At 52.6% G+C, this 18497-nt stretch overlaps 1 protein-coding gene across 1 annotated transcript in view; it reads left to right on the top strand.

Moving 5' to 3' along the window:
- gabrg3 (gamma-aminobutyric acid type A receptor subunit gamma3) overlaps positions 1-18497 on the top strand; it is a 1021256-nt gene that overhangs the window by 988076 nt on the left and 14683 nt on the right. The window contains exon 8 of the mRNA XM_072477216.1: positions 12513-12709. Coding sequence (XP_072333317.1) covers positions 12513-12709 — 197 coding nt within the window. The remainder of the gene's footprint in view (positions 1-12512; positions 12710-18497) is intronic.

An 18497-nucleotide genomic window follows, 5' to 3' on the forward strand; every position in this document is an offset into this window, starting at 1 on the left:
AGACCCATGGTTCAGGGCATCTGGTGCAGACACTTGTGGGCATCTGCGAGTGCCAGCATGAGAGGATGGCACAGCTTCTGGATCTCACTCCGCCATCCCATGCACTAATCCAGGGATGACGAGCACCAAAGGGAGGAGGATCCACTGGTGCGTAACCCAGCGCCTTCCACCCAGGAGATCCTGGGAATATCCAGCCCATCTGAGTCCTCCCTTCCAGACACAAGGGCGCCTCGGGCACAACAGACAGAATAAAGTGGCACAACAACACCCACAAGTGGGCCGGGACCCTCCAGGTCCAGACCAGAGGATGCCCACCAAGGGCATCTCAGACATCAGGGTGTGGTGAACAGCAGGCCACCTTCACTCGGGTGTGGATCCTGGGGACATACCTAGTTGCAACGGGATTGTTCGTAAGGTCAAGACATTGTAGATGCACAGCATGGAGCAAGGGTGACGTTAGGCATTTAGAGCTCTTGAACACTGACTTTTGTTTTAATCTCAACTATCACTGCATTAAAACTCACTATTGCTCACCACTTTAAGGCTGCATTATCTCTAATGATTTCTGAATGGAATGATGCTTCTCACCTTCGGAATGTATTTGATGCAGGGTGACCTCTGCCTGAGCCCCCTTCCCCCAGATAGTGCCTAAGGACAGGTGTGCCTCTGCGCATCAACGCTCTGTGATGATCCAGGCTATGGGGGATTCTGCGAGATGGCATCAAACAGACCAGAGTGAGACAGTAGCAGTATCTCTGACACGCCATTCTTCACTGCGTGTCATCAACACCCTCCTGCACTGAATGGGCAGTTGCCATTCGTGGACTCCCCATCACCAGATCTTTAAACTAGCAAGTTGGGGGGAAGGGAAGTGTAAAGCTATGGACAGTATAATGGTTAATGGAGATCAAGGCAGCAGGTTACGTGACAGGTTATTATGTAGAGATATGGGTTCAAAGACAAGGAAAATTAGGAGAAAGGGTAAGAGGAAAAATAAATTGCGAAAAGTTACCGATCAAGGTGTTAGGATTCATAACAACGACATAAAAAACAGCATAAGTGTACTTTACCTGAATGCTCGTAGTATACGAAATAAGGTAAATGCGTTCATGGCGCAAATCATCGTGAATGACTATGATTTAGTGGCCATTACTGAAACATGGTTAAAAGATGGTCACGACTGGGAGTTAAATATCCAAGTGTATCAGACTATACAAAAGGATAGAATGGACGGTAAGGGCGGTGGTGTAGCTTTGTTGTTTAAGGATGGCATCCGGGCAATAGTAAGGGATGATATTGGTACTATGGAGGACAAGGTTGAATCAATTTGGGTGGAAATCAGGAATAGTAAGGCGAAAAGGTCACTGATAGGAGTAGTCTATAGGCCACCAAATAGTAACAGGATGGTAGGGCAGGCAATAAGCAAAGAAATAACGGATGCATGTAGAAATGGTACAGCGGTTATCATGGGAGATTTTAATCTGCATATCGATTGGTTTAACCAGGTTGGTAAAGGCAGCCTTGAGGAGGAGTTTATAGAATGTGCCCGGGATAATTTCCTGGAACAGTATGTAATGGAACCTACAAGGGAACAAGCGGTCCTAGATCTGGTCCTGTGTAATGAGGCATGATTGATTAATGATCTCATAGTTCGGGATCCTCTTGGAAGGAGCGACCACAATATGGTGGAATTTAAAATACAGTTGGAGAATGACAAGGTAAAATCAAACACTAGTGTTTTGTGCTTAAACAAAGGCGATTACAATGGGATGAGAGAAGAACTAGCTAAGGTAGACTGGGAGCAAAGACTTCATGGTGAAGCAGTTGAGGAACAGTGGAGAACCTTCCGAGCGATCTTTCACAGTGTTCAGAAAAGGTTCATACCGACAAAAAAGAAAGACGGTAGAAAGGGGAAAAATCAACCGTGGCTATCTAAGGAGGTGAGGGAGAGTATCAAATTGAAGGAAAAAACATACAAAGTGGCAAAAATTAGTGGGAGACTAGAGGACTGGGAAGTCTTTAGGGGACATCAGAAAGCTACTAAAAAAGCCATAAAGAAGAGTAAGGTAGACTATGAAAGTAAACTGGCTCAGAACATAAAAGCAGATAGTAAAAGCTTCTACAAATATATAAGACAAAAAAGAGTGGCTAAGGTAAATATTGGTCCTTTGGAAGATGAGAAGGGAGATTTAATAATAGGAGACGGAGAAATGGCTGAGGAGCTGAACAGGTTTTTTGGGTCAGTCTTCACAGTGGAGGACACAAATAACATGCCAGTGACTGATGGAAATAAGGATATGATAGGTGAGGACCTTGAGATGATTGTAATCACTAAGGAGGCAGTATTGGGCAAGCTAATGGGGCTAAAGGTAGACAAGTCTCCTGGCCCAGATGGGGTGCATCCCAGAGTGTTAAAAGAGATGGCTAGGGAAATTGTAAACGCACTAGTGATAATTTATCAAAATTCACTAGACTCTGGGGTGATCCCAGAGGATTGGAAAGTAGCAAACGTGACACCACTGTTTAAAAAAGGAGGTCGGCAGAAAGCGGGTAATTATAGGCCGGTAAGCTTAACTTCGGTTGTAGGGAAAATGCTGGAATCTATCATTAAGGAGGAAATAGCGGGGCACCTGGAGGGAAATTGTCCCATTGGGCAGACGCAGCATGGGTTCACAAAGGGTAGGTCGTGTCTGACTAATTTGGTAGAATTTTTTGAGGCCATTACCAGTGCAGTAGATAACGGGGAGCCAATGGATGTGGTATATCTGGATTTCCAGAAAGCTTTTGACAAGGTGCCACACAAAAGGTTGCTGCATAAACTAAAGATGCATGGCATTGAGGGTAAAGTGGTAGCATGGGTAGAGGATTGGTTAACTAACAGAAAGCAGACAGTGGGGTAAATGGGTGTTTCTCTGGTTGGCAACCTGTAACTAGTGGGGTCCCTCAAGGATCAGTGTTGGGCCCGCAGTTGTTCACAATTTACATAGACGATTTGGAGTTGGGGACCAAGTGCAATGTGTCAAAGTTTGCAGACGACACTAAGATGAGTGGTAAAGCAAAAAGTGCAGAGGATACCAGAAGTCTGCAGAAGGATTTGAATAGGTTAGGTGAATGGGCTAGGGTCTGGCAGATGGAATTCAATGTTGCCAAGTGTGAGGCTATCCATTTTGGGAGGAATAACAGCAGAATGGATTATTATTTAAACGGTAAGATGTTAAAACATGCTGCTGTGCAGAGGGACCTGGGTGTGATGGTGCACGAGTCTCAAAAAGTTGGTGTGCAGGTGCAACAGGTGATTAAGAAGGCTAATCGAGTTTTGTCTTTCATTGCTAGAGGGATGGAGTTCAGGACTAATGAGGTTATGCTGCAATTGTATAGGGTGTTGGTGAGGCCACATCTGGAGTATTGTGTTCAGTTTTGGTCTCCTTACCTGAGAAAGGACATATTGGCACTGGAGGGCGTGCAGAGGAGATTCACTAGGTTGATCCCAGAGTTGAGGGGATTAGATTATGACGAGAGGTTGAGTAGACTGGGACTGTACTCATTGGAGTTTAGAAGGATGCGGGGGGGATCTTATTGAGACATATAAAATTATGAAGAGAATAGATAGGATAGATGCGGGCAGGTTGTTTCCACTGGTCGGGGAAAGCAGAACTAGGGGGCATAGCCTCAAAATAAGGGGAGGTAGATTTAGGACGGAGTGTAGGAGGAACTTCTTCACCCAAAGGGTTGTGAATCTCTGGAATTCCTTGCCCAGTGAAGCAGTTGAGGCTCCTTCTTTAAACATTTTTAAGAAAAAGATAGATGCCTTTCTAAAGAATAAAGGGATTGGGGATATGGTGTACGGGCTGGAGAGTGGAGCTGAGTCCACAAAGATCAGCCATGATCTCATTGAATGGCGGAGCAGGCTCGAGGGGCCAGATGGCCTACTCCTGTCCCTAATTCTTATGTTCTTATGTAGATCCCTGAATTGTGACTCCCCGCACCCCCCGCTCCCTGGTCGCATGGGGGCACCCAATTGGCCACGCTAATCATCCTCCATGAAGCATGTAGCACTCAGGGCATCTCTTGCCCTCCTACCCATGCACATCCTTGCCGCCTTCTTCCGCCTCATCTTCAGGCTCCTCCTTGGTGCCCTCCAACATTTCCTCCTCAGCCGAGGAGTCATGCCGCTCCTCCAGATGCACATCCAACAGCTCCTCACCCCGTAGCAAAGCCAGGGTGCGGAGGGCACATCAAACAAGCACAGTGCGGAGGCCCTCCTGGGGCTATATTGCAGGGCTTTACCAGACCTGTCCAGGCAGTGGAAATGCATCTTCAGGAGACCGATGGTCCTCTCGATGATTGTATAATTTGCAGTGTGTGCCTAGTTGTAGTGGGTCTCTGCTGCAGTCTGTGTCCCAGCACTGGCGTATCAGCCACGACCTGAGGGGATAACGTTCGTCCCCGGGGAGCCATCCCCGTAGTCTTGGGAGTCCCTCGAAAGTTATTGGCTTGGATTCTTCGAGCCCGCGCCAAGTCGGAGAATCACTGGGGGGGGGGGGGTGGGGGCTCGAGAATTATGCCACGCCGCTCCGACGCCGGGCCACCGATTCTCCGGCTGGAAAGTCGGTGCCAATCGCGCCCGTGCTGCCGCCGCGGCGCCGGTCGGGGGCCGTTGAATGTGGCCGCCGCGGCGATTCTCCGCGCTCGGCAAGCCGAGTGCCCGCTGAGTCCCGCCGGCGTAGTTTACATATGGTCCCACCCGGTGGGACCTCAGCGTTCTGGCTGCAGGGGCCATCCTGGTTGGGGGGTGGGGGGGGGGGGGGGATCTGACTCTGAGGGGGGCCTCCACGGTCGTCAGGCCTGCGATCGGGGGCTACCGATCGGCGGGCACGCTCATTCCGGGGTGGGCCTATGTTCCTCCGCGCCGGGCCATGTTGCCCGGGGCCATGTTGCGCATGTGCAGACCCACACCGGCTGTGTAGGGCTGACTTTCGGCACTGGAGCAGCGCACAGCTCTCCGGAATTGCTCTCGCCCCCGAGCAAGAGGAGAATGTCTGGGCCTGGAGGCGCGTTGACGCTGGCATCGCTCGCGCCGGTTCTGACGCCGGCATCAACACTTGGCCAGGATTTCGGAGAATCCCGGCCATGGTATCTGAGCCTTCCCAAGGATGAAGTTGTCATGGACCCTCCCTGGGAAACGGACACACGCCAGCGTGATGTGCATTGTGTGGTCGCAGACCAACTGCACATTAAGGAGGTGCGAAACCCCTTTCTGTTGATGAAAGGAACTCCCTGTGGCCATGGGGCGCGGAAAGCCTGTGGCAAACAAGCTATCTGCCCGGAATCTGTGGCTCTCTCATGCTGGTTGGCCTGGGCCAGGTCGAAATTAATATAATCCCTCGCCCTGGCGAGGAGCGCATCCATCACCTCACAGATACGCTTATGGCTGGTGCTTGAGAGATCACACAAAGTTCCCCGGTGGAGACCTGGAATCATCCCAAGGTGTAGAAATTCAGAGTTGCCATGACCTTCACGGCCACAGGAAGTGGGTGTCTGAGGACATGGCAAAGGTGCCTCACTGGCTCCTTCGTTAGCTGGAGTCTCTGATGGAAGATACTGTTGGTGAGCTTCATGAAAGAGAGCCAAGTGCGGTAGACTCTTGGCTGACGCCTGCACCTTCAAGCTCCCTCGTTCGCTGGTGCGGCCTCCAGCCACTGATATCGGCATGCTGTTCATCATGTTGACACTCCTGCATCAGTGCAGCTGCACGTTGCTGCTGGAGTATCTCGTCCTCCATCGCTATGATCAAGATCACGGCAAACTCCACTGGCTCCATCTCAAAATCGTACACGACCCTGCAAAGGAACAGAGAGAGAGAAGTTGGTGTTTCAACGATTTACCATGACCATGTCCTGACCCAATGGCCATCTTGACCTGGGAGCAGCCAGTCCAGGAACATCACCAGCATCACTAGCATACTGACACATATCAGGTCCCCTCCCATCTCCAGAACAGGGTGGTTCTTTGAATTTGCCCTTGCCCACTCTGACTTGCAGCTGGTGATCAGCGTAGGGCTTCCTTCTCTTGTGTGGTAAACCACTGTTACATTTTATTAGGTGATGTAAGGTAGGTTCGCCGGTAGTCCCTACCTGCTGACTCCACCCAGTAGGCGGAGTATAAATATGCGTGTCCTCCATTCAGCAGCCATTTCACCAGCTGCTGTGGGAGGCCACACATCTTAGAGCAATAAAGCCTCAGTTGTATCCAACTCTAGTCTTTGTTCAATTGATCGTGCATCAATTTATTGCTCTGAGATGTTCTAAAAGATGGACCCCCGTATCAAGCCAGATCGCCTGCAGCTCGATCCGCAATCAAGCGACGCCAAAATGGACTTTAATCACTGGCTAGCTTGCTTCGAGGGGTATATCAACTCCGCGACCACCCCTGTTCCGGAGGCTCAGAAGATACAGATCCTGTACTCAAGGTTGAGCTTCAACGTGTTTCCGCTGATCCAGAACGCCCCGAACTATGCCGACGCCATGGTGCTTCTCAAAGAAAACTACGCACAGAAGATGAACACGCTCTTCGCCAGGCACGTACTCGCCACTCGCTCTCAACTCCCTGGTGAGTCCACTTCTGGCGGGCCCTAAACCCACTCGTCCGGGACTGTGACTGTCAGGCCGTTACGGCCACTGAACATTCTAACCTCCCTATGCGGGGCACGTTCGTTACGGGGAGTGGGTTGGACTTCATACGCCAAAGGGGCCACGCTCGATCTAGTTGAGACAAAGAAGCTAGCGCTCTCTATGATGGTCGCCTTGCGCAACATTCAGGCCTACACCCCCAGCCGCGCGGCCCACCCCTCCTGCGCATCGTGGACCCCACAGACGGCTGCCCCAGCAGGGGTCTTACCAAGCCAGTACGCCTGCGCCATGCGCCAGCCCGCGCACCCTGGGGGTCCCCGATGTTACTACTGCGGCCAGCAGAAACACCCTCGCCAACGCTGCCCGGCCCGCACGGCCCTTTGCAAGGCTTGCGGCAAAAAGGGGCACTTCGTCACGGTGTGCCAGGCCCGCGCAGTCGCCGCTATCGCACCCACCCCCCTAGTGTACACACAATCGGCGCCGCCATCTTCATCTCCCCGGACCACGTGCGGCCTGTGGGCGCCGCCATCTTCTCCCCCTCAGTCCATGTGCGGCCCATGGGCGCCGCCATTTTGCCCCCCGCAGGATCTTCAGGCGCCGCCATCTTGTCTCCCCCACGGGGCATGGACACCAACAGCATTGCAGGACCTGCGCCCCCCAGGCTCCCCATCATCCGATGCCAGCGACAACCGACCACGACTCGCCTCAGTGACGATAGTACAGTCTCATCCACACAACCTGGCCACCGCATCGACCAGCGAGAAAATCAACGGCCACGTGACCTCTTGCCTGCTGGACTCCGGGAGCACCGAAAGCTTCATACACGCGGATACGGTAAGGCGCTGCTCCCTCGCGGTATACCCGCCAACCAAAGAATCTCCCTGGCCTCCGGATCCCATTCCGTCGCGATCCGGGGGTACTGTACGGTCACACTCACGATCCAGGGCGTAGAATTCAGCGGCTTCTGCCTCTACGTCCTCCCTAACCTCTGCGCTGCTCTACTACTAGGCCTGGACTTCCAGTGCAATCTCCAGAGCCTCACCCTCAAATTCGGCGGGCTCCTACCACCCCTCACTGTGTGCGGCCTTGCGATCCTAAAGGTCGATCCGCCTTCTCTCTTCGCAAATCTAACCCCGGATTGCAAACCCGACGCCACCAGGAGCAGACAGTACAGCACCCAGGACAGGACCTTCATCAGATCCGAGGTCCAGCGGCTGCTGCGGGAAGGCATCATCGAGGCCAGCAACAGCCCCTGGAGAGCCCAAATGGTAGTCGTTAAAACTGGGGAGAAACACAGAATGGTCATGGACTACAGCCAGACCATCAATCGGTACACGCAGCTCGATGCGTACCCCCTCCCACGCATATCTGATATGGTCAATCAGATTGCACAGTACCGGGTCTTCTCAACTGTAGACCTCAAATCCGCCTACCACCAGCTCCCCATTCGTAAATCAGACCGTCCATACACTGCATTCGAGGCGGACGGTCGTCTCTATCACTTCCTCAGGGTTCCCTTCGGCGTCACTAACAGGGTCTCGGTCTTCCAAAGGGAGATGGACCGAATGGTCGACCGGTACGGTTTGCGGGCCACCTTCCCGTACCTAGACAACGTCACCATCTGCGGCCATGACCAGCAGGACCACGATGCCAACCTTGCCAATGTTCTCCACGCCGCCACTCCTCAACCTCACCTACAACAAGGAGAAGTGCGTGTTTAGCACAACCCGCTCAGCCATCCTCGGCTATGTGGTCCAGAACGGAGTTCTGGGGCCCGATCCTGACCGCACGCGCCCCCTCATGGAGCTCCCCCTTCCCCAGTGCCCCAAGGCCCTCAAACGCTGCCTGGGGTTCTTCTCATACTACGCCCAGTGGGACCCAAACTATGCGGACAAGGCCCACCCATTCATACAGTCCACACACTTTCCCCTGGCGGCCGAGGCACAACAGGCCTTCGCCCGTATCAGAGCCGATAGCGCCAAGGCCGGGATGCACGCAGTAGACGAGACACTGCCCTTTCAAGTAGAGAGCGACGCATCGGACGTCTTCCTAGCTGCCACCCTCAATCAGGCAGGCAGACCCGTGGCTTCTTCTCCCGCACACTTTATGCCTCAGAAATTCGGCACTCATCCGCGTCGAAAAGGAGGCCCAAGCTATTGTTGAGGCTGTGCAGCATTGGAGACATTAGCTGGCCGGCAAGAGATTCACCCTCCTCACTGACCAACAGTCGGTAGCCTTCATATTCAATAACACATAGCGGGGCAAGATCAAAACCAATAAAATCTTGAGATGGAGGATCGAGCACTCCACCTATAATTACGAGATTTTGTATCGCCCCGGCAAACTCAACAAGCCCCCAGACGCTCTATCCCGAGGTACATGTGCCAGCGCACAAGTAGACCGACTCCGGGCCCTGCACGACAGCCTTTGTCACCCGGGAGTCACATGGTTGTACCATGTTGTCAAGGCTCGCAATCTGCCCTACTCCGTCGAGGAAGTACGGACAATCACCAGGGACTGCCAGGTCTGTGCGGAGTGAAAGCCGCACTTCTACCGGCCGGACCGTGTGCGCCTGGTGAAGGCCTCCCGCCCCTTTGAACGCCTCTGCGTGGATTTCAAAGGGCCCCTCCCCTCCACCGACCAAAACACGTATATTCTCAGTGTGGTCGATGAGTACTCCAGATTCCCCTTCGCCATCCCATGCCCCGATGTGACGTCTGCCACCATCATCAAAGCCCTAAACGCTATCTTCGCTCTGTTCGGTTTCCCTGCCTACATCCACAGTGACAGGGGATCCTCATTCATGAGCGATGTGCTGCGCCAGTTCCTGCTCAGCAGGGGTATCGCCTCCAGCAGGACGACCAGCTATAACCCCCGGGGAAACGGGAAGGTAGAGAGGTTGAACGGGACGGTTTGGAGGGCCGTCCAATTGGCCCTATGGTCCAGGAACCTCCCAGCCTCTCGCTGGCAGGAGGTCGTCCCTGATGCACTCCACTCCATTCGGTCAATGCTGTGTACCGCCACTAACAACGCACCCCAGGAACGTCTTTTTGCCTTCCCCAGGAAGTCCACATCCAGGGTGCCACTCTCGACTTGGCTCGCAGCTCCAGGACCTGTCCTGTTCCGTAGGCACGTCCAACTCCACAAGGCAGACCTGTTGGTGGAGAGGGTGCAATTGCTCCATTCAAACCCCAGTATGCCTACGTGGCGTACCCCGACGGCCGCCAGGGTACTGTCTCCTTCAGGGAACCTGGCACCAGCAGGTTCCCCACACACACACCCCTCCGGCCCGGCGCCACCCTCCCCTCCCCCGGCCCTCCCAACATTAACCCCACCAGGACCATCCATCCTCCCCCTGCCCACGCTCGAGGACGAAGAGGATTTTGGCACACTCCCGGAGTCACCGAACATCGGGCCAGCATCGACATCACCGCCACCGCTACGTCGCTCCCAGCGGAACATCAAGGCCCCGGACCGGTTAAATCTCTAACTGGTCCGCCGGACTTCAAAAGACATTTTTTTCTGCTCAAATACTGTAAATATAGATTCATTGCTGTATATAGTTCTCCACCACCCCTGCCGGACTCAATTTTAACAGGGGGTGAATGTGGTAAACCACTGTTGCACCTTTATTAGGTGATGTAAGGTAGGACCTGTACTACAGGTTCGCCGGTATTCCCTGCCTGCAGGCTCCGCCCAGTAGGCGGAGTATAAATATGCGTGTTCTCCATTCAGCTGCCATTTAATCATCACAGCTGTCCATGGACATCTGAATGGTGAGGTGTGCATTGGGGAAGTGGGGGTGGTGGGGTACAAGGAACTGTACATTCATGTGTTGGTGACCCTGGGGAAACACAAGTCCCTTGTTCCCGAGGCACCAGCTATCAGCCGTGACACCTAAAGCTGAGACTCTGCCTTGGAACTGATGGTCAACTCCTGAGGGCCAATCGGTGTAAAGAGCATTAATCTCAGCATACTAACGAGGCGCAATTGGTTCCTCCTTTCCCTCATACTAGCCATGATAATTATGGTAAGAAGTCTTACAACACCAGGTTAAAGTCCAACAGGTTTGTTTCGAATCACTAGCTTTCGGAGCACTGCTCCTTCCTCAGGTGAATGAACCTGAGGAAGGAGCAGTGCTCCGAAAGCTAGTGTTTCGAAACAAACCTGTTGGACTTTAACCTGGTGTTGTAAGACTTCTTACTGTGCCCACCCCAGTCCAACGCCGGCATCTCCACATCATGATAAATATGGTTTACTCTGTAGTGTGGAGCCGTGATAGGATTGTTCAGGGAGAAGCTGTGCTAATAGCCACCCTGGTTACTCAAGCTAGAGATCTCTGGGAGGTCATTGATGTCACCCCGCCATACGTTAGCTCACTGCACAGTTAATCCTCAGGTGCAGCCAATCCGCGCCGTAAGAGGCATCTCTGATTGGGCTCTGAGTAGCATTGTCTTGTAGGATCACAGCCACCCAGCCCATCTCTCCAGACTGAATGACAACCCCACCTCATGACCAGAATAAAATACCCCAGCTCAGACTCAAATACCACAGCTAGCAGACTTAAAGACCACAGAGAACAGATTCAGATGCCAGAGAGCAAACTGTTTGAAAAAATGTAAAGTACACAATTAATTTTGTTTCCCAATTAAGGAGCAATTTAGCGTGGCCAATCCACTTACCCTGAACATCTTTGGGTTGTGGGGGCGAGACCCACGCAGACACTAGGAGAATGTGCAAACTCCACACGGACAGTGATCCGGGGCCGTGATCGGATCGTGACCTCGGCGCTGTGATACAGAGAGCAAACTTACCGATCACCAATAATGGACTCAAATATCACAGAGAACGAACTTACTGACCCCCGCTGTCATCCTCATTTTCAACACCTCCCTACCCCACCAGCACCAAGCTGCTCTGTTGCCTCTCTTCCCTTGGACTCCCTGGTGCTCAGCGGAGATATTCACGCTGCCAGAAAATCCCGCCCTGTGACCTTAAGGATGCTGGCCTGTTTCAGACACAACCTGTTTGGGAGTAACAATTAGTACTTCAATCGTATCCCAACTATCCAATTTATCAGACTTCCATCGTCTTAGTGCATCTCTAAAGGTCTAACCTTTCCGCCACCCAACATCTTGACCAAGTGTGTGCGAGGGCCACATCTTTTCATGAATCTCCTTGGGAGCCACTTCATACACGTATGACAATGATCTTTTACCTTCACCTTCTGGTTCAATATCAGACCGTTTCCCCTCCACCTTCCCCCTATCAGGATCTTTTCCTGCCTGGATTGTTTCTCTTCTACTGGCTGTGCTAAATGGGGCTTCAGCAATGAAAAAATCAATTTGGACACACCCAGTGCCAAGCTTGTCCATTAGGACTTTATGATGGGGGTAAAGTGGGAAGTTGCATGCATGCCTATGAATTTGCAGTTTGCAGGCATGGATACCCGATCGGCAGGTAAGGCTCCAAAGCACAAACACAGGAGTAGAAAGTGGAGTATTTCCCTTTACCACAAGTTTTACACGATTAGGGTATTTTTGGTGATTCACTTTGACACCCCATTTGCGATGATGTGGAAGTAGCCCTGAGCAGGGTTGAGACCCAGGAGACCCCCATTCATTCCTCAACTGCCAACATTTGAAGTTGATGTGGTGAAGTTATGTATGTGAATATGCTCACCACGGCCAGTTAGGCATGGCATTATTTTATCCTGCTGTCTCTATGCTCGCTTCTGCCTTGACTGTCAGTTTTCACATTAGACGACTGTAGCTAATTGAGTGATCAATGAAGTAATAAAATGACAGCAGGGCATTTGTGTAATGGATTGGGAATGTTCTTCACATGTTAATTTGCACTGGCATTTCTTCCTTTACAAAACAGGGATCACAACGGTGCTAACCATGACAACACTCAGCAGCATAGCAAGAAAATCACTACCCAAGGTTTCCTACGTTACTGCCATGGATTTATTCGTCACTGTGTGCTTTTTATTTGTCTTTGCTGCGCTGATGGAGTACGCAGCCCTCAATTATTACACGTGCTGCAAGAAGCCCACTTGTAGGAGAAAGAAAAAGACGGTACGTTCTGCAGATGTTACTTCACAATTGACAGAGAAACGCGTCCCCTTCGAACCATTTAAGAAGGGCGGGGAAGATCTTTCCTTTCTGGTCCCAGCCTGTTTGTACAAATGGTCAAAGACGCAGGGAGGGTTTCCTCGGGTCCCCAGTGTGTTCGCGGCATTGCAAACGGGGTGAGGATTTGAGCCACGTTGTGGAGGTGACAGGAGAATTTCCCCAGGCTGAGCCTTTCTGGTGAACTTTGAGGCCTGTCCTTTTGAAAAGCTGTTATTATACCAACAGGGAATATTGAAAATCTTGATGCATTGTTTGTGTAATTGTGATTTGGACAGCACGGTAGCTCAAGTGGCTAGCACTGTGGCTTCACAGCGCCAGGGTCCCCGGTTCGATTCCCCGTTGGGTCACTGTCTGTGTGGAGTCTGCACGTTCGCCCCGTGTCTGCGTGGGTTTCCTCCGGGTGTTCCGGTTTTCTCTCCCACAGTCCAAAGACTTGCAAGTTAGGTGGATTGGCCATGATAAATTGCCTTAGTGACCAAAAAGGTTAAGAGGGTTATTGGGTTACGGGGATAGGGTGGAAGTGAGGGCTTAAGTGGGTCGTGCAGACTCGATGGGCCGAATGGCCTCCTTCTGCACTGCATGTTCTATGTCTATGTGACATGCGGAAGCTTGCCACTGGATACAGCCTAGGCCTTTCCATAGGTGGTAATTGTTATATTACGATATTGGAATATATACATTACTCTTTTTATCTTGCCGAGTTATTGAAATATAGACATAGTCATCCAGTGATGATAAAGTAATTTGATATAAAATAATCTCATGAGTTCTTTTTACTTAATATTAAACTAGTAAACAAACAAATAACTCTAGATTAAACTATTAAATAAGATAATGCTAAATACTGATATCTATTAACTTCTTCTCTCTAGCTCTGTACTCTCTGTACTCCAGATACACACTCCACTCTGAAAGAGCGGGAAAATCTTTATATAGGTCCTGATAATGTGGCCATCTAGTGTTCAGTTGCCTGCACTAACTTAATATAGTCTGATCATGTATTATGACATGCAGAGATCACTACAGTAATGTTGACAAACTAATGTTGCCGCGTGTTCAGCTGGTCTGACTGTCGAGGAAGGGGACAGTCTTGTGGCAAAGTGGATAGAGCCCTTTGCCTCTGAGCCTGAAGCTACAGGTTTGAGTCCCACCCCAGGACTTGACGGCCAGGGAAGGTATGTTCATCGTGCAGCCAACCAGGTTGAGGGCCAACGCAGTAAGACACTCTTAGCTTGAGGGCTGTGGTATTATAGGTATTACGGTAGCTGATAGGCTAAAGCACCATTGGTGGAAACTGTATGCTTTCTATTGGTTAGTATGTATGATAGCTCTGCCCTGATAGGCGGGGTATAAGAACCCGTACCGCCCCAACAGCCTTCATTCTGTACCTGAGCCGCTGGAGGAAACATCTAGCTTATTAAAGGCTTCAGTTGGACTACAACATCGTGCATCAATTTAATAAGCTAGTTTTTTTAAGAAGAAAGGATGGAGCTCCGAATCAAGCCGGAGTGTCTGCAACTTCCCCCCCACGCGGCGAACTCAGCGGCGATCTTTAAAGGGTATCTCGAGACGGCCAAAAACGCACCACAAGAGAGCAGAAACTGCACGTCCTGCACTCAAGGGTGAGCCCGGAGATTTACACCCTCATCGAGGAAGCGGAAGACTTCGATGCAGCAATCGAGCTGCTAAAAGGACACTATATTCGCCCGGTAAACCAGGTCTATGCCCGGCACCTGCTTGCAACAAGGCGACAAACCCCTGGGGAATCACTGGAGGAATTCTACTGTGCACTCCTGGTGTTGGGCAGAAGCTGCGGCTGCCTCCAAGTTTCGGTGAGCAAACACACGGAACTCTAAGTCCGGGGCGCTTTCGTGGCAGGTATGCTATCGTCACAAATCCACCAGCGCCTATTAGAAAAGGCCACCCTGGGTCTCAGGGAGGCACGGGCCCTAGCAGGTTCCTTGGACGTGGCCTCCAGGAACGCCCGCGCTTACGTTCCCGACCGCGCGGCAGCCCCCTGGGCAGCGTGGAACCCCGCAGCGGCCGACCCAGAGGCTTCCCCCATTCCCCCACAGGCCTGCGCTGCAAGGCGGCCTGGCAACCCCGAGGGGCCCCGCTGCTACTTTTGCGGGCAGGCCAAGCACCCCCGCCAGCGCTGCCCGGCCCGCGCATCCACCTGCAACGGATGCGGCAAAAAGGGCCATTTCGTGGGGGTATGCCAGGCCCGGGCGGTTGCTGCGGTCTCCGGCGGCGAATGCGGACCACAACCACAAACTTCTCCACGGGTCCCGTGCGGACCCCGGGCGTCGCCATCTTGTTCCGCGGACGCCATGTTGGAGTGATGGGCGCTGCCATTTTGTGCACCCCCAGCCATGTGCGACCAATGGGAGATGCCATCTTGGATGAACCCCCAGGACCCCAGCTCGGCTGACCACGCACTACCCGAAAAGAACTCTCAACTGCTGCGATTAGCCTCGGTGACTCTGGATCAGTCTCGGCCTCGAACACTCAACTGCTACGACGACCATATTCATCAAAGGGCAGGAGACGTCCTGCCTAATCGACTCTGGGGGCACGGAGAGCTTCATACACCCTGACACGGTAAGGCGCTGTTCTCTCCTCAAAAATCTCCCAGGCTTCCGGTTCCCACTCAGTGGAGATAAAGGGGTTTTGTGTAGCAAACCTCACAGTCCAGGGAAGGGAGTTCAAAAATTTCCTTCTCTCCGTCCTTCCACACCTCTGCGCGGCTACACTCCTGGGTTTAGACTTCCAGTGTAACCTTCAAAGTCGGACCTTCCAATTTGGCGGCCCAAACCCCCCCTTACTGTCTGCGGCCTCGTGACCCATAAGGTCGACCCGCCTTCCCTGTTTGCGAACCTCACCCCGGATTGCAAACTTGTCACCACCAGAAGCAGACGGTACAGTGCCCAGGACCGGATCTTTATTAGGTCAGAGGTCCAAAGGCCACTGAGGAAAGGGGTCATTGAAGCCAGTAACAGCCCCTGGAGAGCTCAAGTAGAGGTAGTAAAGACCGGGGAGAAGCATAGGATGGTCATCGACTACAGTCAGACCATCAACAGGTTTACGCAGCTGGACGTGTACCCTCTCCCCCACATATCCGACCTGGTAAACAGGATTGCGCATTACAAGGTCTTCTCCACGGTGGATCTCAAGTCCGCCTACCACCAGCTCCCAATCCGTACTAGTGACCGCAAATACACTGCTTTCGAGGCAGATGGGCGGCTCTATCATTTCTTAAGGATTCCCTTCGGTGTCATCAACGGGGTCTCGGTCTTCCAGCGCGAGATGGACCGAATGGTTGACCGGTACGGCTTACAGGCAACATTCCCGTATCTCGATAATGTCACCATCGGCGGCCATGACCAGCAGGACCATGACACCAACCTCCGAAAATTTCTCCAGACTGCTAAAATCCTTAACCTTACATACAACAAGGATAAATATGTGTTTAGCACTGACCGTCTAGCCATCCTCGGCTACGAAGTGCGAAATGGAGTTATAGGCCCCGACCCTGAACGCATGCGCCCCCTAATGGAGTTCGCCCTCCCTCACTGCTCCAAGGCCCTGAAACGTTGCCTAGGGTTTTGTAGCTACTATGCCCAGTGGGTCCCCAACTATGCGGACAAGGTCCGTCCCCTGATCCAATCCACAGCTTTTCCCCTGTCGATAAAGGCCCGCCAGGCCTTCACCAGCATCAAAGCAGACATTGCAACGGCCACGATGCACGCCATCAACGAGTCCCTCCCCTTCCAGGTCGAGAGCGATGCGTCCGACATAGCTCTGGCGGCCACCCTCAACCAAGCTGGCAGACCCGTGGCCTTCTTCTCTCGTACCCTCCATGCTTCCGAAATCCACCACTCCTCAGTCGAAAAGGAGGCCCAGGCCATAGTAGAAGCTGTGCGGCATTGGAGGTATTACCTGGCCGGCAGGAGATTCACTCTCCTCACTGACAAACGGTCGGTTGCTTTCATGTTTGATAATGCACAGTGGGGCTAGATAAAAAAACGACAAGATCTTGCGGTGGAGGATCGAACTCTCCACCTACAACTACGGGATCTTGTATCGTCCCGGGAAGCTAAACGAGCCTCCTGACGCCCTGTCCCGCGACACATATGCCACCGCACAAGTGGACCGCCACCGAGCCCTCCATGAGGCCCTCTGTCACCCGGGGGTCACTCGCTTTTTCCATTTTGTCAAGACCCGCAACCTGCCCTACTCCATCGAGGAGGTCAGGACAGCCACCAGGGACTGCCAAATCTGCACGGAGTGCAAACCGCACTTCTACCGGCCAGAGAAAGCGCACCTGATAAAGGCTTCCCGTCCCTTTGAACACCTCAGCATGGACTTCAAAGGCCCCCTCCCCTCCACCGACTGCAACACGTACTTCCTGAACGTGACTGACGAGTACTCCCGGTTCCCATTCGCCATCCCCTGCCCCGACATGACCGCAACCACCGTCATCAAGGCCCTCCATAGCACCTTTGCACTGTTCGGGTTCCCCACTTACATACACAGTGATAGGGGGTCCTTCGTTATGAACGACGAACTGCGTCAATTCCTGCTCAGCAAGGGCATCGCCTCGAGCAGGACGACCGATTACAACCCCTGGGGTAACGGACAGGTAGAGGGGGAGAACGAAACGGTCTGGAATACCGTCCTACTGGCCCTACGGTCCAGGAACCTACCAGTCTCCCGCTGGCAGGAAGTCCTCCCGGATGCCCTCCACTCCATCCGATCACTGCTTTGTACGACCACCAATCAGACACCTCACGAACGTCTCCTTGTCTTCCCCAGGAAGTCCTCATCTGAGACCTCGCTCCCGACCTGGCTGGCAGCACCAGTCCCACCCTCCCCTCCACCGGGGCACCTTACAGGAGGATCGGTCCTTCCGCCGGCCCCGTCCAGGCCCCACCCACCCACCGACGCCCCCCGCAGGCGCTCCCTTCCCAGGTCAACCGTTTTCCCCACCAGCGCCATCTAGGGGTGCCGAAGCTGCCATGGAGATCATAGATTATCATAGAATTTGCAGTGCAGAAGGAGACCATTCGGCCCATCGAGTCTGCACCAGCTCTTGGAAAGATCACCCTACCCAAGGTCAACACCTCCACCCTATCCCCATAACCCAGTAACCCCACCCAACACTAAGGGCAATTATGGACACTAAGGGCAATTTATCATGGCCAATCCACCTAACCTGCACATCTTTGGACTGTGGGAGGAAACCGGAGCACCCGGAGGAAACCCACGCACACACGGGGAGAATGTGCAGACTCCGCACAGACAGTGACCCAAGCTGGAATCGAACCTGGGACCCTGGAGCTGTGAAGCAATTGTGCTATCCACAATGCTACCGTGCTGCCCCTAAATCGAAGCCACGCTCCCGGAGTCACAGACACCCGAGCCTCCACCGGAGTCACCACCGAAGCTCCGACGATCACAGAGGACGACCAGGGCCCCCGATCGACTGATTGCTTCATTTTAATTGTAATCTGTAAATATAAACCATCAAATGTACATCGCTATCAGACTTGTATATAGTTACTAAACACTGTACGGAGGTATTACGGTACCTCCATAACTAATTATACCATGTTGCCATGTTTTGTAGTTTCAGGGCACCACCCCCGCCGGACTCTTTTTTTAACAGGGGGTGAATGGGTATTATAGGTATTATGGTACCTGATAGGCTGAAGCACCATTGGTGGAAACT

This window comes from Scyliorhinus torazame, chromosome 15, assembly GCF_047496885.1.
Source record: "Scyliorhinus torazame isolate Kashiwa2021f chromosome 15, sScyTor2.1, whole genome shotgun sequence".
NCBI lineage: Eukaryota > Metazoa > Chordata > Chondrichthyes > Carcharhiniformes > Scyliorhinidae > Scyliorhinus > Scyliorhinus torazame.